Source organism: Poeciliopsis prolifica, unplaced genomic scaffold, assembly GCF_027474105.1.
Source record: "Poeciliopsis prolifica strain line A6 unplaced genomic scaffold, Auburn_PproV2 SCAFFOLD029, whole genome shotgun sequence".
Lineage (NCBI taxonomy): Eukaryota > Metazoa > Chordata > Actinopteri > Cyprinodontiformes > Poeciliidae > Poeciliopsis > Poeciliopsis prolifica.
In genome coordinates, this window is record NW_026562404.1 from 5,338,276 (window position 1) to 5,361,919 (window position 23,644).

The following is a 23,644-nucleotide window of genomic DNA, read 5'->3' on the forward strand; positions in this document are numbered from 1 at the left end:
GCATTACTATCTTAGTAGCAAAAAAAAAAAAAAAAAAAAAAAAAAAAAAAAGCGCGTATCTAGTAGTAAGATGATATTTGAATTGAAAATAACGAATTTATGTATCATAATTATTTACACCATAATAGTTTGAGGAAATCTGCTTGACATTTGTTACTTTTTGTGTTTGGAATTTTGCACACCCCCACCCACCTATGACATTTTTACTGCTAAAAGAATTAAAACATAAAGTTTAAAGCATCTTCTTTATTACATCCATCCATACATGCATTTTCTTATAAAACTAGGATAATGAGTGACCTTATAAAGGAGGCTGCCTCAGTTCTGAGAGTTGTTCTGGAGTTTCCAGAGCTGATTGTGCTACAAATGAATCGCTCTGAAATGAAAAACAAAAAAACATCATAGAGAACCATAGGAATCTCCTATGCAACACAACAATCTAGGAATAGAGAGACTTCATGGATCGACTTCTTCAAATCTAATTAAGGACAGGCTGCTGTCGCAAATGAACCCTGAATAATAAGGATTATTAATCAAATTTTATATTGGGATCAATAAAATATTATTGAATAAAATGAAATTGAACCAAATTGAATCAATGTGTCTCGGATGTCGGAAGTCAGATCTAGAAATTAAGCCTCCCTCTCCAGGTTGCGAGCCAGAAAATGAAAACCAGTGGGTTTATCAATTGTTGTGATGGTACTACTAAAATATATATTCGCTGATAAAAACTTGTGTTTTTTTTAATGTTTCACTTCAAACCCTAAAATGAAAAATTTCAAATAAATATTTTGCAGCATGGATGCCACAGATTAAATTTGTTTAAATAAGCTTCTTTCAATACATTTCATATGCATGGGAATTGACACATATTATAAGGTAAGATGAGGCTTATTTGGAGAGCTTTGAATTCCCAGTCAGAATCTGGACTTCAGGGACATTGGTCAGAAACTCATTGTTTCTGCGAGTAAAACAAGGGAACAATGCAGCAGAAAACCTCTGCTTTTCAACACACCAAGGCCTTACAAACGAAGCAATACGCATAATTCTATCGTTCTTGATTTGTAGAATGTTTTACATTTTATTATTGCTGATTAATCAGCTGCATCTTTAACAAGTGTTTCTTATTTTTATCACTGGAAAACATTTGAAACTATTTTTGAATGTACTGAATTGTCTCAGTCAACATCAAGGCTTTGAATAAATTAAAAATATTCAAAGCTTATAACATTAGCATCCTGTTTTTAAAAAGTGTTCATCAAGCACTTTGTTTTAATTCCACCCGTCGTTATGACGTTCCATATCTAGGCGGCTGTGTAATCTTATTGTCATGATCCAAAGTCCAACTGTTGCAACAACGTGCTGCGACTTCAACAGCGGAAAGCACTGAAAAGGATTTTTCAGGATAAGGATTTTTAAACTAAGGACTACGTAAGTAAAACAGCCTTTATGACACAAAGCCAATACTAAATATGTGAAAGGAACAGATGGTCGTGGTGAACAGAGAAAATTGGTTGAAATCTTTTTTTTTTTTTTTTTTTCAGTCTACTTAGAGAAATCATATGATTCTTTTTCCACTGTATTAGTTTCTGGGGATGTCAAAGTAAATGGCTTGATGATTATGAGCTAAAACAAACCCCATTTATGTAACATTAATCCAAGCAGGGACATGAATCACAGAGATTAAAAATCACTCTGACTTTTCTGCCAGAAATGACTGGAACAGCTGGCAGATAAGATCAGGAAATCACGACATGTGGCATCATGTGAGTTTCGGAATAGCTCACACGGGTTAGACCCTTCCTCCCCCCATAAAAAAAATAAAAAAATAAACTCAGTCCTTCTTAATAACAATCTTTAAAACACTCTCAAAAGTGAAAGCAGACATAATTCTGTCACTCCATTGCAGGAACTAAACAAGGATGACAGCTCACGAGAGCAGGAACTGACCCACTGCTGCAACAGTATGGCGAAAAGAGTCCTAGTAGCCTACGCCCTTTGGGCAATGGGTGGGCCTTTAGGTCTTCACCATCTCTACTTAGGGAGAGACAGCCACGCTCTGCTGTGGATGATAACTCTGGGAGGTTTTGGCTTTGGCTGGGCAAGAGAGTTCATACGTATTCCAGCTTACGTCAGCGAGGCAAATCGAGATACAGAAAAAGAAAGATGGCCTCCCAAAGAGGGACTCCCACCTGTCAGCCCTGTCAGATTTGCTGGGCAGGTGTGTGTTGGGATCTACTTTGGCATGGTGGCTCTCATTGGACTGAACTCCCTCAGTTTCTTCTACTTGATCGTTCTGCCCCTAAGCGTGGGTGCAGGGGTTCACTTGGTGTCCAATGTTGGTCAACAGACTGCAGATCTCCAAAAAACCCTCACTGCCTGTCTGGTGACATCACCGATATTCTACGGCAGCTCTCTCTCACCTCTTCCTATAAGCTTGGCTGCTAGCATCACTGCTTCACAGCACCGCAGGTTCAAACCGCCGAAAGCCCCTGGCAGCCAGCAGAAACTAGGTGAGCTCTTTTACATACTCAAAGATCTCTCACTTGAATTTACAAAACTCAGCCGAAACTACATTTTCTCCGTGTTTCGTTCAGGTCCACGGCTTTACAGGATTGGTCTGGCTTGGCTTGCCTTCTCTGCTCCATTGGGTTATTGTTTTTTTTACAACACCACAGCCACACTGTATTACCTGTCTGACTCAATAGCTGCACTGCTGGATATTTTCTGGTTCCTGCCTTGGCTCAGAAGTGTGCTGGAATACTTTCTTTTAATGCCATACCGCATCCTGTGTGCACTGACTGGAGGGGGGTACCATGAAGAGGCTTGGAGGAAAGTGCTGGAAATACTGCTGAAAGAGTACACACAGAGAGAAAAGGAGGCACTAAAGGTGAGCAGCCTGTGAGTGATGAGTTAATATGTCCATACCCTGTTCCTGGTTGACAATCTCTTTTGTGTTTGAACGCTTGTACGCCAGGTGTTGTCATTGGAGACAGAGGCGTCTCTTGAGGAAATAACCCGAAGCTACAGGGAGCTGGCCAAGACCTGGCATCCAGACCACAACCCTAACAACGACGCTGAGAAAATGTTCATGAAGGTCCAGGAAGCTTATGAGGTCTTGATGCGATGGCACAAACCCCAGAGATTCAAATAGTAGTGTTATTTTTCTTACAGACTGGCCATCATTGAGTTTTTAAAAAAGAACTGTTTGTGGATCCATGACAAATCACTTTGTGACCTTGTGGACTGATGGGACAAGAAAAGTGTCTAAAATCTCAATGTCCACTGTTGCATTTGCTGCCTTCCAGGCAAATTGACCTGTCTCTACATTGTCCATATGTTTGGAAATTTGGGAAATTTACTTTTTATCAGGCAGGCAGCTTCACATGTTCCAGTGGATTGGCATGGCACCAAATAACATTCTGACTTCATCTTCATGTTCTAGATGCGGATTCACATTTGGGCCTTTCTGCATGCAAATCCCATTTCGTCCTCATTATTTCTTTCAGTTCTGTGTTCTGAAAGGAAGCGTGCTTTGAAATCTACCTTGATGGGTTTTTATTATTAGTGGATTTTTAGAACTTTCTGATTAGGAAAGATTTATGTTAATTGCAGGTTCTAAATTGCACAAAGGTCTGAATGCAGGTATGAATGGCTGTTTGTGACACCTGTTTCTATTATGGCACTGTGAAGTACTTGTCTCTTGCACATGTTGTATTCTGTATGTCTACTATTGCCCAGCAGACATAGAAACCAGCTCTCCTGTGACACTAAACCTAACATAAAACAAGTATAGACAGTATACTTGCTTTATCTTTTAAAGTATATTGCTAACACATACTAAATGATGGATTTTTCATCTGGCATAATCTCTTGATGCAATTATGTTTCCTGTCAGTCAGAGAGATGCAACAACTTGTATGGCCTCCTATCACTTTATTTTGACTTCACACTCATTTGAAGAGTTGTAGACTTGTGCAGGTATTTGTTTCAGAAGTGCAAAAGGTAAGATGATTCTTTAATTCTGTTGTTTTGCTGGGTGATTTAAAAATGTTTTCTCTATTAGATCTCAAAAGAATGTAGAACAGAAAGGTCAGATCAGTTATTTGGAGCTGTTTGTACAAAGCCATGCTGTTTAAATTTATTAAATGCATTTCTGTCATGAATATTTTTCTCAAAACCTGAACATCAGTCAATTCATAACAAAATTGTACTTTGCTTAATACAATAGAATTTTACACCTGTTTGATTATGTGAAAAACAGCAATTTGCTGCCATCTTGTGGTACAAATGTAATAAAAGAAACAACGTCATTACAATTTTTTTTTTACCTGCTGTCATTATCGGGGGGAATCAGCAGGTACTACACATGCTCACTTATAAGTGTTTATAATGATCAAGATAAGTGAAAATAATAAAAAAAATTATAATATTTCACATTTCGGGTCTTTACGTAAAACGTATTGCTGGTCTGCCAGACTGTCGGCGCTCAAAACACACTTTCTCACTGTGATGGTGTCATTTCTGAGAGCCTGTGTTGTTCTAAAACTATGAGCGTCAACATATTGTTTGTGTCCTGTGTGCGTATCGATGCATTCGACAATCACTGGATCAACAGCTCCTGTCTGTATCCCAGCATGGGCCCGGAAGTTGTTTGGGTTTCAGGTGAAAAAAAAAAGACGAAAAAAAAAAAAGAAAGAAGGGAAGACAGAAGAAAAAAAAAGATCCCAGGGATGCTGCCGTCGCTGGGGAAAACAAACAACCAGGCAGACAATTAAAGAAGGAGCGCACCGATCGACCTGCAGGTAAGGACGAGGACTCCGCCGCCCATCCGCCGCCGCCGCCGCTTGATCGGCGTGTTTTTGAATAGTTGCTGCGGGTGAATGCCATTTGTCGTGTGGTCGGGTGCCATAGCAACGGCTCGTGAGAAACATATAGCCCAGGTCGGTTTTTGACGCGCTCGGTGTTGGATGACAGCTGCGTTCATGCGGACAATTCGCTCGGTCGCAACTCGTGCAACACTCCACCGCCGCCGCCGCCGCGTCTCGCCGCCGTCTGGAGCCGCGCGTGAGCTGATCGGACCAGAAATCCTCCGAGAAGGCTAAAACAAGTAGCCGCGGATGCTCTGAAAGAGAGAGAGAGAAAGATAGAGAGAGGCAGAGAGAGAGTGAGGCATGACACTTATCTGGAAACATATATGATCCAATGCATACTCGACAATCTGAAGGCCAGGAAGGATTATAAGGCAAGGGTTGGTGCCGATGCGCGTCCCCTTGTTTTAATTTAATTCATTTATTTTTTTCAAATTGAGCTCTGTTATTTTATTTGAATCGCCGTGCCCCGGTGTGGCCGGTGCGTCTCCCCGGCTTGCAGCGGCGCCTGTTGCTCCCCATGCGCGGCCAATGCCAGGATATTAATTCTCCCTGAGATGTGCAGTCTGCGCCTCCCCCTCTCTCCAAAGTCAATGTCCACTGTTGTCATCCATTTGAGCGAGAGGTGCTGCCGCCTTGTACATCGTGGTCCGTTTCCGTTTCCTGACGTGAGAGCTCCGTCTGCTCCCAGTGAACATAAACATGTTGGCGGCTATGTCTAAAGACAACGTAAGTCGGCAAGAAAGTGTCTGGTCTCGGTGTGTCTATCTGTGTCACTTGGTTATTGGATAACTGTTTTATGTAACGTGCACTGTATACCCCTTGTTGTTGATTATTTGGCAATTATGCATGAAGGAGGTGGACAGAGTAGGAACAGGTGACAAATGGGTGAAAGACCTGTTTAACCTTAACTAACAAAAATCTGAAAATCAGAATGAATATAATATAATATAATATAATACTAAAGTAAAAATAGCATGTTTGATATGTACAAGTTCCAATTTGAGCTTTCAAGATAATATAAAACATTTAGATATGATTAGTACACTTAATCACACTGAACCAGCTCTAAGGACTTGGCTTATATGAAGTGTCTGTTTGCTTTGTTTAAGTTATTTTATGTTAAATTTCACTGAGAAAAGTTCTTCCTTATTTCTACAAGGTGTGTTGTGCATAAGTTAGAGTAAATGCAACATCTGGTTTGAGTTGTTTTCCTATGCTGGGAACTGCAGTTGCTCTTTCAAATAAACGAACAAAGTTAATCTCCTGTCCGTTGTGAACACTGATGGCAGTCATGTTTTACTGCCTTAAACAACAACAAAAAAGGATTATTTCTATGTTAAAATATGAGTGTTTTGCAGTCTCTGAGGATTCCCCTCAAGCAAGACTTCAGCTCTGGCTGGTTCAGATGTTGAGGTCTTTTGGTGACAATTTTCAGAACGTCTTTGATATTTATTTAGCTCTACAAAACTTTAAAACTCCACGAATGTTTAAAAGACACAAAATGAACTTCAAGTGCATGTTTGGAGCTCCTTACTAATAAAAGGTCTGTTATTCTCACACCTGGGTTGTTATCAGAAGAAAACGAAACAATTCACAGTCAGAAGGCTATTCAAAACTTCAGAGGGTAACAAACCAGTCTGTGAGCAATGTTAATTGTTTACTATAATGTTTAATCTTAATAAACAGTTTCATTTTAGATCAAAATATTAAAATAGAGGAAATAAAAACAAAAATATTTCAAAAACTTCCTCTGACATTAGTCACCTTGCACTGTTAACAAAAATGTCTTGGCTCCTTCCATGTTAAACCATAAAAACGAAGGTTGGTTCACATAAAAATAAATAAATAAATAAAAATACAGTAAAATTTAAAAACTTGCGAAAAGTTTCTTGTGCTCCGCTGGCCTTTTAGATAACCATTAAATATCTAATGCCAATTTGGACTAAAGAGAAAACAAGGATTTGGTCTTAAAAAGGAATCTGCAATTGGAAAATGATGTGCTTAGAGCCAAATTGTTTTGCTTTTCAAGTCACACTGCCGTAAAAAGATATTGGTTCAGATACCTTCTGTTCTGGTTTTTATGTCACACCTAAAGTTTTCAGATCATGGATGACCTCAGTACATGTAAAAAGTGGTTATTAAAGTAATAACTCTAACCAAACCAAGGCAGGCTTTTTTTTAAAAGACGAATTTCCTCCTTTTGTTAAATCAAGTCTCAACTGTCACAAACTCCCTTTAAAAAAAAAAAAAAATCTTCTCCGACATCATGAAATAAGTGAGAAGCTCTTTAACGGCAACGCATCCAAAGATTTTCAAGAACAGATCAGAAGCAATATCTCTGAGATCAATCAGTCTGTCAACAAAACAGTCCAAAATTGTGACAGTCTTAGGATACTCTACTGATCCAGAACCAAGGCAACTTGTCATGTCTGATGGAACCATCAATTATGTTCTAAACCTGAATATACTGAAGGAATAAATCTCACCATTAGAGATGAATGATATGGACTTTGAAAGTATTATCACAATAAGTTGTGGCATTTATTGCAATAACTTATTGCAATAATGATAAAATGTGAAAAAGAGGACCTGCAGTATCTTGGCTGTGCCAAGGACTGCACATTTCTGGACTGAGGTGTCTGGATGTTGTTCCTGGGATCTGTTGTAGCCATTGCTCCAGTTTGGGGGTTACTGTCCCGAGGGCCCCGATGACCACAGGCACCACCTTCCAGGCCTTCTCAGGTTGTGAAAACATCACAAATTCTTGAAGTAACTGAAATGATAACTTTTTTTTCTCAATAGCACTAAATGGTGTAAGAACTTTACTCATGCATTAAATTTTATACTGCATGAATAAAATTTTATGCAGTAATTCCCATTAATCCATCCATCCCTGATCGATTTTTTTTTTTCCTATACTCATTGAAAAACATCTTTCGGCAAACATCATGTTTACCTGTCATTAAGACAAAAACGGTAAACTGGTCAAAATTTTTACATTTTCAAGTTTAAAGTAGCTTAAAGAACCTACTTCTTAATATATGTCACCAATTAACTAATGTGTCAACTCATGTTGAAAATACTCTTCATTTGCCCTGTAACCCCCTAAACCTTTTTTGTGCTGGTTTCAGCTCCTCCTTTGACACTGTTTACCAGACGATTTCTATAAATGTCAGGCCTTTCATTATTATTTGTTAGACAGAGGAGGTTCACCAGAACACAGAAACAGTCAGATAGAACTTAGATTTAAAAAGAAATTTTTTTTTTTAAGTGAATTTGATATCGGACAATCAGATCTGAAAGCCAAAAGTGTTCTGCGTTTGCATCTACCAATTGATTAGTATATTTTATTAACTATAGCAAAGGTATTAATTTTTAATCCCTTTTTAAAAATATTTTATTTTATTTTTTTAAAGAAAATATTATGAATTGAAACTTGTTTTATTGTTACAGGCATCTGGTGAGAGAATGAATGCTGATGAATGTAATGGACGCTCATATTCACAAGGTAATTTTAAACATTTATACATATTTATACATATATATGTGTGTTTGGTACTGAAAAAAAAGTTTCTTTTGAATCTATTTAAAATTTGATTCTAATTCTAAGTTGGAGAATTTTTTCAAAATCCTTCTCTTTTTGGGGGTTTTGGTCCTTTTTTTCTAGATTTCAATTTAATTTATGGACATTGCTGGACAGTTTAGCCTAAAAAATATGTTTGAGGACAAATAGGGGATAAGCGGTTAACTGCGATTTCTGAATTCAAGAAGTTAATTAGATGTGAACTGGACCTGTTTGCTGATGTGCCTTTAGCGTTTGTGGGGAATTAGTGCTAAATAAATGAAACAAATCTACTGCTGGTGAACAGTAACAGGAAGTCAAATCTTTAAGAAGTGAGAGAGGATCCAGCAAACGCCTGACCTAAATTATGCGTCATCAGGGAAACATTTAAGTTTTGTAGGCATATCAATGCAATGTGTCGATGCCAACTTTCTCAGTTTGGAGATATTTAAATGATTAAATTTCTTTCGGACACGTTGAGCGACCTTCAAGAGACATTGATTGAAAGCAACTCCGAAATTCTTCAAGTTTGGCTTAACAGCATAATCTTTTGCCTATTCAGAGAGTCCTTGCTCTTTGGGGCAACGATAAGAGACATGCGTTCTTTTCAGAATTCAAAATATTTTTTTAAAGTTTTTTTTTTATTACCAGTTTGTAATTTTGAATGTGATACAGTTGAATGTCATCTTTGTAAAAATTATAAAAACAAAAATAAAAAAATATATATATAAATGAAAAGGGGGAAAATAAACCCTAAAACAGAGCCAAGGGGTAGTCCAGCTGTTGTATCTGTAGACAACAAATAAATGAAAAAATCTCTTAAAAATGCACAGTTATTGGGTAAAAACCGAATAAAATCAGAATCAGAGCTAAACATTTGTTATTCAGAGAAATACTGGGTAAAGATATTTTGTAAGAGTAAAAATGTTCTACAATTTTAAGAAAGTTTGAGGAAGAAACATAAGACACAATGTGAATATGAAGGAACAATTGAATAATTTTTTTCAGAGTGCAGTGGACTTGAAAGAGAAATCAGTGCACCCTTTGCTATGATGACTTTACTACAATATATTTGTGTTGCAGGTAATGGAGGAGAATCATCAGCAGAGCAGGATTTATATGCCGGGTTGCGGGCCACTTCTGTAAGATCTCCCAACAGCCAGCAGTCTTCGCCTCACCGCTCCCTAAGTGGTCAGCTTTCGCCTCACTTAAAATGATTTCAGTCTCATAGTATGTATAGCGTTTTATTGTATTTAAAGCATGTATTCAAGTTAATGCATTTTCCTCTACCTTTCATTTTAAATAAAAAAACAAACAAACAAAAAACAGATTCCATTAAGGTTGAGCTGTGTAGCGATGAGGAGTCTTCAGGTGCCCGACAGTCTGAGAACAAAGAGGCTGCGAGGAGCGACGGTGGGAAAGATGACAGGGTGGGTCCTGCTGACGAAGGAGGACCAGCATTTGCCGGAACCGGAGGAGACAGAGGGAGTGTCTACAGTGAGATGGCTACTCCTAATTCGTCCTCGCCGGGACCGATCCGACTGCCCAACGGGAAGCTGCAGTGTGAGGTGTGCGGGATGGTCTGCATTGGACCCAATGTGCTGATGGTCCACAAGCGCAGTCACACAGGTGAGACGAGCCGCTGGCAACGGCGATCGCGATCAAGCGTCGCAGGCATTAACACTTGATAAACAGATGAATGCAACCCAAGCATCCACACACATGTTTGCAGGTGAGCGACCTTTTCAGTGCAACCAGTGTGGAGCCTCTTTCACCCAGAAGGGCAACCTGCTGCGCCACATCAAACTTCATTCAGGAGAGAAGCCTTTCAAATGTCCCGTCTGCAACTATGCCTGCCGTCGGAGAGATGCTCTCGCTGGTCACCTGCGCACTCATTCAGGTAAATCAGTGAGTTCTCTTGTAGCAAAGCTAAATTGACATAAGTTTCTGCTTTTTCCCCCCCCTGGCCTATGAATGTAATGACCTCCAAATTCTGTATCCACATACAATTCAACACTTGAGCCAGAATCAGCCTTCAGCTCATAAAAGCTTGTTAAAAAAAGGGTTTTCAATGGGGTGTTCTGGTGGCGCAGGGGCAAAGCACAACTTATACAGGAAGCCTTAGTCCTCAACAGGGCCATCAAAGAGTTGAGTGGTGATGATCTTTGCTGCATGCCCGCCCCCTCTCTCATTACTCACTTTCCTGTATAAACACTCAAATAAAGGCACAATAAAACCTCAAAGCAAGGTTTTCATTGTTTTTTTACTGTCCACAGAGTCAATCAAGCAAAGTCTCACTTCTTGAAAGAGTGACATTCATTTGCATCCGTTCCACTCGGATCAAGGCCTCAGAGAGCCATCTTTTGATGCAATTAGAACTGATACTTGTTTGTGACAATGTCTCCACCTGCTTTTCATGTAGGGACTGAAATTATAGGACACATTGGATCAGCAGTCTGTTTGTACATTTTGGGTCGTTGTCCTGTTGGAAAGTGGACGTCTGTTCCATTCTCTGGTCTTTTGCATCTTCCCATCGAAGATTATCCTTCCTGTCCCTGCTGAAAAAAACCCATGAAGCTTTCGCCGGTATGTTTTAGGACTGAAGTTGTGTGAGTCATTTGGCGTGCGATGTTACCTGTTGCGAACAGCATCTTAACTTCTCGCTGCTTGAGTTTGTGGCATGCTCAACTAACAGTTGTCCTGTTGGCAGATACTTCTACGTGAGCTGGAAGCCTATTTTTTGCACCTAATTATTTATGTTTTATGTTATCAGATTAACGAGAGATGAATACGCAACACCTTTCAGATTTTTATTTGTATCATGTTCCTTCCACTTTACAGTTCCTGTATCCTTTTGGGCATTGAACTTAATTGATGTTGGTGTATAACCAAGTAAAAGAGTGCTACAAGTGGGTACACTTACTAGACTGGTCCATTTCTCCTTTCTTTGAAACTCAAAGGAAGTAGGTCTTCATCACAATTTTCTGTAACAAAAAAAAAAAAAAAAAAACGTGACATTTGCAGATTTAAAAACAGGAAATCATGTGAGTGCGCTTTCAATTTTGAGAACATACGTGAACAGCAGGTGTTCAGATACAGTGTTGATGTAATAGTTCTGGCTGGATGTGAGCGGGTCGCACAGGTTCACTTACAGAGAAACAATCGCTGCGAACCGGATTACAGTGAATTGACGTCAGCGCTTCCGATGGCTCACCAAACTGGAAGGTTGCGGTGAGGGGTTAGGTGGTTCCTTTACCGTCACTTTCGGGCTTCAAATATCGATCTCAGGAATTTCTAATCGAAGGGAAAATCCAGTCTCGTAAGCCAAGATATCGGTGCTACTTCGTCAGTAAAAATCCCCTATAATAGATGCACAAAATCTCTAACTCTCTGTCACGAATAGAATCATTTGTTATTGATTTATTACGTCTCTGGCTCGACAAGCAATCATTAAAATGTTTTCCCTCTGATTTTCAGTTTCTTCCCCGACAGTGGGGAAACCTTTCAAGTGCAGCTACTGTAGTCGCAGCTATAAGCAGCAGAGCACGCTGGAGGAACATCTGGAGCGCTGCCATAGTTACATGAAGACTCTGGACTCTCAGATGCCACCTGGTAACACGTTCTACATAGAAGAAACCCAGATCCTTCATGAATTAACATATAGTCGTTCACATGTCAGTGTTTTTGAACTTGGGCTTCTCCCTGTGCAGGGGAAGAGTCCGTAAATATGGAGAGCATCACTAAACCCGCACTGCAGCCGTCCAATGAGAAAAGGCCGTTTCTGGATAGACTGACTGTCAGCATAACCAAACGAAAGAGGTCAACACCACAGAAGTTTTTGGGTGAGCTTGTTTGACAGTGTTATGCCTCGCATTTACCTTACCAGTCGAATGTTTGCGTACTCTCATCAACAGCATGAAAATATAATTGTGGACGTTTTATATTGCAGTTGACAGATGTGTCTTCTGATTGTACAACCACCTCAATGCAATTTGAAAACCAGGACGTGATTAACTGTGAGGTGGATTTTCTTTTTCAAAATATGGGTCACTGGGTCAAGGATATTCACTCATCCCAATAATAACAATATGATAGTAACAAAAACAAACTTGTAGCATAATTCTGACAAGATTTTTGACCACTTGACTTAGCAGAAATGGGAGAGCTCCATCAGATCGATTAGATCTCTGCGATAGACCTGGCTTTAAATGATAGACCGTATTTCTTCTTATGAACGTGAGCTCAAGGTCGTTCCAAAAGTCGATGTTAGCTTGCTTCATCTGCTCCCAAATCAGTTTTGGATCATCCTGTGGGAACAGGATGATTGTTTTAGCCATCAAGCAGAAGTGAAATGGAAGAATTTAGAGGTAGTCCTCCTGTATTATTTCATTCACTTTGTTGGATATAATAGCATTATTGAGAGGGAAAAAGTCCCTCCGCATCATTATGTCATCACCACACTTGACACAGAACTCAATGTTGTTTTGTTTGAAAGCCAAAAAATTGACTCCTCACAATTTCTTTGCCGTAAATAACTTTTAGCTTAATATTTTGTCTTATCTGACGATAAAACCTCTCTCTGTAAGAGATTTTTACTGTCCATCTAAGCAACTGTAAATTTCCTTATGTTTTGTGGCTTCTATTACATATGGCCTATGAACAAAGAGACAGTTGCAACATTGTTTGATGCTCTGTACTTGATTGAATACGTTTGAATTGAATGATTAAAGGAATCAATTCTGCATCCCAGCATTAGAGTGCTGGGTGGCAGATATTGACTTCCTATAAAAAGTCAAGAACTGCTAGGCATCAGATATTATCACTCTGTGTGAAGTTCCACTCTGAACAGAATTTATTAGTGCCTCATTTCTTTTGCAGGAGAAAAGCACATGCACCTTGAAGCACCAGAAGCACCTTATGAACTGTCCTCTGGCTCTGAAAAGGAAGGGGATCTCCTGAGCTCCCATTCTGCTGGGGACTCATCCGGTCTGGTTAGTTCACACCTCCACTTCGCAAGAAGTAAAGCCGAGAGCCAGGAGTTGCCCTCGCTGCCTCCGCTCCATCCCGGGTTCGTGGCAGAGCTCCGAACTGTTGTGGGTTCCTTCAACAGTGGCGTGGTTCCCCAGGGCCCCCGAGCCCACGGCACGGTGGGGCTCGCAGCGACGTCCCTTGGCCTCCATGGGCGGGAGGCAGGCGAAGGCCGGGACGACCAGCCCTCGGCGCACAGCCACACCACCTCGCCCAACGGCTGCCCCGACTCTACGGACACAGAGAGCACACCGGAAGAGCAGAGCACAAGGGCTATAGCCCCTACAAGTACCTCCAACAACCATCACCTCCACTATCTGACCCCAGCGCTGCCCCGCAGCCATCCCACGATCAGCCCCAGCCAGGCCAAAGATTTGGACGCAGAGTGGGATAGAGGGGGTCCTGTTCTCCCGGGTGTTGCAAAGAGAAACCCAGGCTCGCCTCTCTCCTCCAGGAACAATTTCCAAGTATTGGACAGGGGGGGCAGACCTGTGCGCTCCTTCTACTGCCGGCACTGCTGCATCCTCTTCCTGGACCATGTCATGTACACGATCCACATGGGCTGCCACGGCTTCCGCCAGCCCTTCGAGTGCAACATCTGCGGGCATCCCAGCCAGGACCGCTATGAGTTTTCCTCTCACATCAGCCGTGGAGAGCACCAGGTGGGCTGAGGACAAGTGGCTGCACAAGGAGGGGTAGACTGCTATAATCTAAAAGTGGGCTCATGTTTGTTCTGCACCAGATCAGCTATTTTAAATCCCTAGTTTAAGTCAAATAAATCCTGAGCTTGCTGTGGATTTATATCCTACATGCCACAGGTGAGCAAAAAAAAAAAAATCTTTTTCACGCATCAGTTAGATTAGTTTAGACAAATTGAATCGTGTAACTGATTGCACTCCCTTATCAAATCGCATGGCAAACTACAGTTTTTTGCCTCAGAAGTGCCTTCTTTGGGGATTTCCTCTGAACACACACAACACAAACACACACCCACACAAAAAGAAACAGTGGAGAACCGGTGCTCAAGAAACCCGACTAGCCATCCTCTCCTCTGTGATTTTCGAAACGATCACATCCAAGAGGTCATGTTCACATGCAGTTATTGAAAGCATTTAAGCATTTATCAAAAACAGGTTTTATTCAGTACGCACCGAGAGCTTTGCTTCAGCGGCTGAGGAGGGTGCTTTCTGTGTCAGGTGAGCTACATGTGCACCGAGAGCTGTGTGCCTCTGAGTGTGGGACAAGCTTTTGTCACAGATGAAGCACAGACGTGGATTGCCTTAACACCTACAGCGGTAACTGTTGTAGGAACACACATTGTTTACAGCATGGTTCAACAGTATGCAAAGCGGGATGGGCCGGTATGAGGTTACCAAAAGTGTCAGATCTTTATTTAAAAAATAAATAAATACTTTGCTTTGACGACAGCGATATAAATAAGGAAAAATTGAATGAAGTTGTTTATTTTCTTTAAAAAACTGATTGTTATTTTGATATTTTCTGCTTTTGGCCTCTTGCTTTCCATAAAGCAGCACTGAACTATGGCAAGCTTACATTTGCTGGTTAATTGACAATGTTACTGCAGTGTGTTTGAAAGTCAAAAAGTCAAAACATTTAGGCCTGAAAAAGTCTTAAAACTGTTTCTTAAATTTATACTTGTCTTTTTTTTTTAAATTGATGACATTTAGTAATTCATAAACAAATCTGACCATGAAGACGTCTTGCTGCAGTATTTTAGGCAAAACAGTCTTGTCACATTATATTTGCATTTATTCTGATTCTTCTTTCCACTTCGGCTCTTTAACTCTACTGACATGCGGCATGTCGTTAGAGTTGATATTTTGTTTAATATTGAAATAGAGATAATTTATTATGATCACATTGTTTTAGAGAAAACAATTGGTAAAATGTAGAAAATTACGTTTAGTTGTTGGTTGACGGAGCGGACATGAAACGTCCTCAACGGCAGGTATAAAATTCAACATTTCATATGACAAAACTTTGGTACAAAATGATCAAAACTACAAAGGCATGACACGGTGATGGGGTGAAATGATCAGCAGCCTTAGTAATTATAAAAGACTTAATAGATGTGATGGATGGAGGGCTGGTATTTTCCATCCCATTTCTTTCCCTGTTATTAACAATCAAATTAAACTTTGTTGTCAACAATGGAAGGTTGGAAGTGCCTTTTCTGAGCTAGATGACCTGCAGTATGCAGAAATAGGTTGGGGGAGGAAATATCACAGTGCTGCTCTATGATTCATGCAAACAGAAAACTAACTCTGACATGTCATTAAAACGACTTTAAGCCACGAAATCTCTTCGACAAAAGATAGACACATCGATGCCGATGCCCATGCCTAGTGCACAGCTAACTGTGTGGAACAGAGCCTCAGGATGAAGCTGATTCATTGAGCAAAATTAGGATGATGTAGGCTTTTAGATTTCAAAAGTGAGTTTTAAGATACTGGTGCAGATCAGACCATGAGCTTTGTCGCTTATAAGATCCTCACTGAATGGACCCAGGGTGCTCTACCTCTCTGCAGGATTGCACTTTTTAGAATAGGTTACCTGCTTACATATGAACGTCTTTACTGAAGCACTTCACTGCTTTACAGAGTTGTTACCTGTGATTGTTCTACTGCACTGATGAATTTAACAGTGACAATAACTGACCACTTGGTTGGCGAGTGGTGAGTTTTTACTGGAGCCGGCCTTCTGCACCTTGGTTCGGGACCGGTGAGGGTTGAACCGTCAGCTCAGCTTAAACAATCCCTTTGTGGTTTTGCACTCAGCGGCTGCAGCTGAGATTTTAAACAAGCTCCATAATGTAAGTGATTTAAGAAATTATTTAAAGATTAATTATTAGCAAATCAGTTTGAATCTCTTCTGTTATTATCGCACTTGTGATTATCTACTTAGTGTCGTTTGTTTCTGCCTTGGTGTATTTAATCAGCTATATTCCAAATCTTATCCAGCATATTCCTCAAAGTTCATGAAATGTTACCTCCTGCTTCTTTTTAGCACCCAAATACCTTATTGCTACAGTATGGTGAATGATTTGATGATGTTAATATGGGAACACGAAAGAAACCAAACTCAGTATTCTTACTTATTATTGTTGGTTTGCTGCTTTATAGTTTAACCTGAGTTTCTCTACTAGCAAGCAAAATGTACTTGAAAACAGTTAAAAAAAAAGATATATATAAATATATATATAAATGCACTTGGGTTTGATATGTATGCGTGTGTGTGTTTGTGTGTGTGAATGGACAACAGCATGGGTGCTTGTCATTTTCTGCTTTTACCTGAATTGTGAATTATTTTTGAAATGTGAAGTGAAAACGAGGCATGGGTTTTTATTTGTTCCCTCCTCGTGAAGACTTAATGTTCTAAAAAATAAGAATAAAATAAAAACCCTTTGTGAATGATGTAAAATAACAAAAAACACTTTTACCTCAAAGTTCGAATTGTACAACTGCCTCATTAGTTCAATAAAACTAGGGGGGAAAAAAGAATAAAAAAAAGGTCATGTCGCTTTCCAAGATGTTTTTGCGGTTACAGATTGCGTGCTCCTTGATATTTTCAAAACTTTTTACTGTCAATAAAGTTGCATTTATTGTAAAAATTGATTCTGTCCTGCTTGACTGATTGCATCCTAGTATGTGTGATTAGTCACCATAAGAATGATAAAGTTTGATATTTCAGAAAAAAATATGTTAAATAAGTATTACATTACAAAGAATGTCAAAATTATACTTTTGGCAGCTTTAGATTTGAGTTTATTTCCATTTAGACATTTCTGATCGAAAATAAGACAGAGCTCCCTTAAAGAATAAACAATTTAGGAGTGTTGATTTTGAGATTTTAATTTACATTTTATTTAACAAAAAGGCATGCGAAAAATTTCGCATACTACTCTCAATAATTTGGGATGAATGTCACTATTACCTGGTTTTAAAGCTCGTTTAAGCAGTGGATGATCTGCTTAGATGGTGCTGAGATACAATCTTATCAAGTGACAGCCGATAAAATAATTAGAGGTCCACGAATGAGACCCTGTGGCACTCCACAAGACAGAAGAGCATTGGTTAAAAATACACTGCCTTATCAGTCATAACCAAGAAGGACCCATCCATCATATAGCATCTAACCATTTGACCGCTAAGTCACAGATACCAACACAGGCAGACTGAACTTTTCCAAAAATAAAACGATCTTCAAAAAATTATTAATTGGGCAAAAACAAATTTCTCCTGTATAGCGTTTATTATTAATTATTAAAAGCAAATGTTTCGAGGATTACATCTTCACTTTGTGCACAGCACAGTCATGATTAAAGGAAAGCAACCCTTCTGTTTAGTGTTTCAATGTTGTAAAGATCTTGTATTTACTAGAGTCAAACAAAGAAAAGGGCAAAATATAAACCTTAATGGATTTATAGTTTATAGTAATTTGATTAGTAAACATCTCTTTAAATAAATGTTGCTGACTTAAAAAATCACAAGCCAAAAAGAGAGAAATCATTTTAATACAAAATGTTAACCCACTTAACAGTATTTACCCTATTTTTTCATAGCATCTTTAGGATGGATAAGTACATCAGTGGACATCTTGGAGGCAAACACAACCTGTTGTTGATTTGGTAAGAGGACATTGCAACAGTACTATATAGCCCTGATAAGACGCTTACAGTGTCGTGTCTGCAAGATCACTGAATGCTGTGGTTTTGACCATTACGATAGTCTTTAAGTTCATGGGTTATGTGTGGTGGCCCTTGAAACAATAAAACTCCACACTTTGCAATCTACAAACAACTTTTAAATGTGTTTTTTTTTCTTTTAAGAATTCTCCAAGGCTGTGGTTATCCCTGGTGCAGGTGCACCTTTTCCTTTGACCACATTTTTTCCTTCCGCTTAACTTTCCGATCATGTGCTTGGAAACAAGAGTCTGTGAGCAGCCACTTTACAAAGCCATGACGTTTCATGGGTTACCCTCCTCATTGAAGGTGTTGGTACTCTTCACCGTAAGTGTGTGGATGTATGAAAACTTAACTATTTAAATTCAAATTTAGAAACCGGGCTGCGCAGTTGGTAGCACTTTTGCCTTGCAGCAAGAAGGTCCTGGGTTCAATTCCCAGCCCAGGTGCATGTTCTCCCTCTGCATGTGGGGGTTCTCTCCGGGTACTCCGTCTTCAGTCCCACAGTGTGATTGTTTGTCCTGTCTGTTGCTGTGTTGCCCTGCAACAGACTGGCGACCTGTCCAGGGTGTCTCCACCTCACAAGGACAAGAGTGTTAGAAAATGGATGGATTTATTAGCAACTTCAAATACATCAATATGTACAGTATTTAAATTGTCTAACTAACTGAGATACATCTGCCTTCTCAAGTGAGATAATCTCAACTGTCGACCAATTTCCAGTCAGTATTTTAAGCATCGTCCAAAATAATACAGAACCTTTTTAAAATGCTTCAACAGAAACTCCTCAGTTAATGATCCGTAGTGAGTGTGAAAGTTCAGAGAATTTAGCTTTTTTTCACTTCTTAGAAGCTTATCTGGAAAAAAAAAAAAGGTGTTGGTGTTAGCAGTAAATAGGACGAATCCGAAACTTAACTGCTTCGAGCTCTTGTGACCTTTATGCCTGCATGACAGACTTTTGTTGTACCTTTTTCAGGTTAGTTCTGACCTTTTTGCAGCCTTTTGCAGTGGAAAATCTGGTTTAGAAAATCCCACATAGGGATTCCAGCTGCACTTCAAGGTGTAGATATAATTAACCCAGACCTTTCATTCTCATACTTCAAAGAGTGTGTGTGCGTGTGTGTGTGTGTGTGTGTAAGAGAGAGAGAGGAGAGGGGGTAGGCTGTTGGTGTATGTGTAAAGCAGTTCTCAATGTAATAAAATACAAAGCATTTACAAAAGTATGAAGTTAAATGTTATCTTTAAAGAGTGACAATGTCTTGACTTTGGGGATGGAAACAGGTGTATATATGTCAAGACAAAATCTGATGTAATCTTATGTTAAGTAGTTTTGGGGAATTTTATAAGCCTCTAGAAACGGTAAACTCCTCTTTTTGTCTAGAAAACATGCAATAAAATAAGCATCGTTTCTTATTTTACAAGGGTGACTGCATCCATTATCACCACCCCTATAAGGACGAGCAGTGTTTGCACCAAAATGATAAGATATGCAATGTTTCTATTTTCACCACACAGGATGTTTGTTTTACCTCCACTACTGTAAAATGTAATGAATAAAATAGCTTTGTTCATTAATCAGCAATCTCAATGTCAACCAAAGCTACAGTGCGATACCCACAAACTTCCACCTCTTCATGCGTCAGTAGTACAACATCGGTTCTTTGAATAAACCATAGGCTTTGAAGCAGCTGAGTGCACACGCAGCAATTACTGTTAATTTGAGGGCTTGGCCCAGCTTGAGGATCGCTGGGAACTTTCGGTATGAGCACTTTTTACAATTCTGAGTAAATAATCTGCCGGCAATGTTCTGTGAAATGTACAATGTTTTCTTCTAGTGGTGAATATTCAAAGATTTGCCACCTGTGTCTTCTGCATAAAGCATTTGTATAGAAAACATCCCATATGCATGTTTTTATAGATAGATAGATAGATAGATAGATAGATAGATAGATAGATAGATAGATAGATAGATAGATAGATAGATAGATAGATAGATAGATAGATAGATAGATAGATAGATAGATAGATAGATAGATAGATAGATAGATAGATAGATAGATAGATAGATAGATAGATAGATAGATAGATAGATAGATAGATAGATAGATAGATAGATAGATAGATAGATAGATAGATAGATAGATAGATAGATGACTTACTTTTTTTTAGCCATCTTAAAGTTACAATTTTACAGATTCCTCTCAGTTGTAAAACAAGCAGTCAAACTGTCATTACTTTCATGTCCTACATTATTTGTAGAAACGATTAATTGCTGATTCCGGAAGGGTAAAAAGCCAGAACATTATTGATAGGGACCAAACGTGATTGTAATTTGAACCAAATACCACTAGATGGCAGTGTTCTTCCAGATTATTAATGTACAGTGAACTATTGGAGTTTAATGTTTTGCAAATTTATGCTTATATCATCCTTCAGTCGATCATCTATCTGCTATGTTTTCCACATCATGTTGGAAATCTGGTGCTAAAATCTTACTTCATGTCGTATATATATAAATCTTCAATTGAATATATCTTCAGTTAAAGATAAGAGAACTTGTTGTGACTTTGTGAGAGGTTACAGAAAGGTAGTGATATGGACATCAGCAGATGAAGATGTTAGTCTTTAGTGTACATGATAGAGACAATATGCACCCTTGATGTTCCCAGGATTTATATACATATATCATTTCCATTGTAAATCACCAAAAAGTGTCAACTTCACCTCTTTACTCAACTGAATACTCAGACAAAACATAAACAATGAAATGGTTGCAATGGAAAAATCGAGAGACGCCCAAAAAAAAAACGTTGGATGGGTTGTTAACTGAATAGCCTGAAGATCCATTCATACATCCTTTGACAACTCGTCTGTCCAGTGGCCATTAGGCAAGAGTCAGGGTACACTATGGACAGAGACACACAGGCAAACAATCATGCACAGAAACACCTAAGGTCAATTCAGAGACACTATAACTAACCTAGCAGTAAGATTTTTGGATTGTGGGAAGGAGCCAAAGCACCTGGAAAGAGGTCATGCACACACAGGGAGAACACGAACACTCCATGCAGACAAACCCCAAACCCCAGCTGCACCACTATGCACCATGTTGGTTTGTCTATGCACCATATTAATCTACTCCTGCCAACCTGCTGCAGACTCCACACCTGCTGAGCTTTTAAGAACCTGGCAGATGAACTCTCGCCACCTGATGATTATCTTTTCTGTGTATTGTCAAGCCAAAGAGTCTATCAAGCCAAACAGAGGTGCCTTTAAGCATATCTGTAAGGATTTTTTCTTGTCATTTAGGACAGTGGTTCCCAACCCTGGTCCTCATCTCCCCTGTCCTACATGTTCTAGATGTATCTCTGTTCCAGCACATCTGATTAAAATGATTTCAGCCTCCTCTGCAACACTTGATTTGCTGAAGCCTGTGAATGAGGAATAGATGTTAAGAATTAACACATTATGCTAATATGAGGACATTATCAGGAATACATAGTTCAAAATCTTGTTTTTTAACTTTTCAAACTTTTTAAAACTTTGTATACCTCTGACACCAGTAATTGGTCCATGGTGCTTATAGACTGTAAAAATATTACATCTTAGTGAAAAACCTGGAAAGACATCCAAATCCTCCTCTTTTTTTCTATTCCTGTCTCACTGCAGCAACTATGATGTCACACAAAGCCAAATCAAGAGCAAAACAAGCTGCCTTAACTTTTGGGACTAACGCAACACAGGTGAGTGTTTGCATACTTATTTAACCAGAACAGTTTTAAAATCTGCTCTCTGTAAATATTTTTTTTTCTTCCTCGGAGGGAATATGATGGAGGCAGTCTGGCTGCTTGTCAGATGTGTGGCTGGTAGCTTATCAAAATCTCAACAATTATCTCATCAAGGTCGTCACATGTGTGTTCAGGATTATCGAGATGCCAGAAAATGTCATGTGCTGCAGTCAAGACGTCTTCCCACATACTTGCAGTTCAGAGAATCTGACTTCAGTTGCACCCCGAATGGCTTATAAAATGCACATGATATCAATTAATGCGCTTAGAGAGACATTTTTACCGTGCAAAGAATGTGTTTACTGTTCAGCAACTGAGTGTCAGTTGAGGACACAGTCAGGTGTGAGCGGAGTGTAATCTATCTTATTGCCTTCTGTAAGACTATTTGTTTCTTTAAGCCTCTGAACTCTAAAACAATTATATATGGAAGAGCCATTAAAGTTGCCGAGAAGTGAAAGTTTAATTTTGCCTATGTTGCAAAACCTTTTTACATAAAATAACATACTTGCAACATTACCATGTAGGATTATTATTTTTTTTTTCAGATGCAAAAATAAGACAATATTAATTTGGAAGCCGGGAGGAGTCTCTTGAGAGTATTAAATTACAGGGACATTTTTTATTAAAGCTCTGTCTCTGGAAATGATTAGGCCTCGATGCTTGGGTGAGCAATCCGCAAAAAAAGACAATGGGTGGGTGGGAGCAGGCTCTTGTGCGTGTAAGTCTGAGCGCGACGTTGTGTTTTCAGAGAAACAGCAAAAAAAGGATATTGGGGTGGTTTATATTTCCAAGCAGCTCTCTGCATGCATGTAGACTGGAAGATGTGTGGCTCCTGCGGTTGGCTGTCCCCTGTGTCACTGCCTTTCAAAAAAAAAGAAAAAAAAAAGAAAAGGAAAAAAAGAGAAACACTCGCCAAGAAAAACTTCTTCTTTACGGGCTTTGGCTGCCAGATGCAGCGGATAATGGATAGAACTGCAGGGGAAAAGATGGAGAGATGAGACTGGCTGGTCAGGACAGCCGCGCCGCACGGACATGAGCACAAAAACACAAAGGTTTGCACGCTTTGTGGGCAGGCAACTCTGTTGTGCAGAAGGAAAAAGTAAATAATTGATCTTCGAGTCACTGTACACCTACCACACACTCAAAGTCCAAGGGACGGATTGGGTCTGCGTGTAGCAGTAGGTCCTATTCAAATTAGCATCTGTGAAAGTGTTCATTTCTAAATCTGTGCTGACCTACAAACGCAGACCCGACCTGCTTAGATTGATGATGACCAAAGCAACCCACCAGGACCGACACAACCGAGCAGAACTATTAATAATCAGTAGTCTCTAATTTACCGGAGGACACACCCTGTTTTTTTTTTTTTTTTCCTGGATGTTTCAAGAGTGAACTTGAACCTTATCACAGCTGAAGATGCGCTCTTTGCCTCACATCAGTAAAGAATGTCAACTGGGTTTACTTGGGCGAGGAAACCGGTTACATGGATATTTCGTTGTATCAAATTAATATTTCATGTCAGTACTTCTCTGTTGTCAAAAAATAAGAAAAGCTAAATTAAAACAGTAAAGGCTTCACATGCGTTCAGATATGAACACTCAGAAATATTCAGAAAAATAGTTCTATTGAGTTAAATCTGTGTCATGTACAGCAAACAAACTTTAGATGTTTTGGTGCAGATTTTTATAAT

General features: G+C 39.3%; 2 protein-coding genes across 4 annotated transcripts; both read left to right on the forward strand.

Moving 5' to 3' along the window:
• The first annotated feature begins 1,347 nt into the window (after positions 1 to 1,347).
• On the forward strand, positions 1,348 to 4,296 carry dnajc22 (DnaJ (Hsp40) homolog, subfamily C, member 22). Its single transcript, XM_055049493.1, has 4 exons — positions 1,348 to 1,431; positions 1,910 to 2,513; positions 2,598 to 2,890; positions 2,978 to 4,296. The coding sequence occupies exons 2-4, from the start codon at positions 1,967 to 1,969 to the stop codon at positions 3,152 to 3,154; spliced, it is 1,017 nt and encodes a 338-aa protein (XP_054905468.1). The 5' UTR covers positions 1,348 to 1,431; positions 1,910 to 1,966; the 3' UTR covers positions 3,155 to 4,296.
• Positions 4,297 to 4,551: 255 nt separating this feature from the next.
• Positions 4,552 to 21,882, forward strand: ikzf4 (IKAROS family zinc finger 4). Of its 3 annotated transcripts, XR_008607239.1 has the most exons (9): positions 4,852 to 5,600; positions 8,328 to 8,382; positions 9,520 to 9,627; positions 9,766 to 10,065; positions 10,169 to 10,336; positions 11,914 to 12,048; positions 12,147 to 12,278; positions 13,315 to 16,297; positions 21,836 to 21,882. XR_008607239.1 is itself a non-coding variant. In XM_055049491.1 (8 exons), exons 2-8 carry the CDS (start codon positions 8,343 to 8,345, stop codon positions 14,133 to 14,135), a joined length of 1,704 nt encoding a protein of 567 aa, XP_054905466.1. In that variant the 5' UTR covers positions 4,552 to 4,805; positions 8,328 to 8,342; the 3' UTR covers positions 14,136 to 17,060. The 3 variants fall into 3 exon arrangements, 2 of the variants coding, with proteins under 2 accessions (XP_054905466.1, XP_054905465.1); XM_055049491.1 differs by lacking the exons at positions 4,852 to 5,600; positions 21,836 to 21,882 and adding an exon at positions 4,552 to 4,805 and having other exon boundaries at positions 13,315 to 17,060; XM_055049490.1 differs by lacking the exon at positions 21,836 to 21,882 and having other exon boundaries at positions 13,315 to 17,060.
• Positions 21,883 to 23,644: the final 1,762 nt, after the last annotated feature.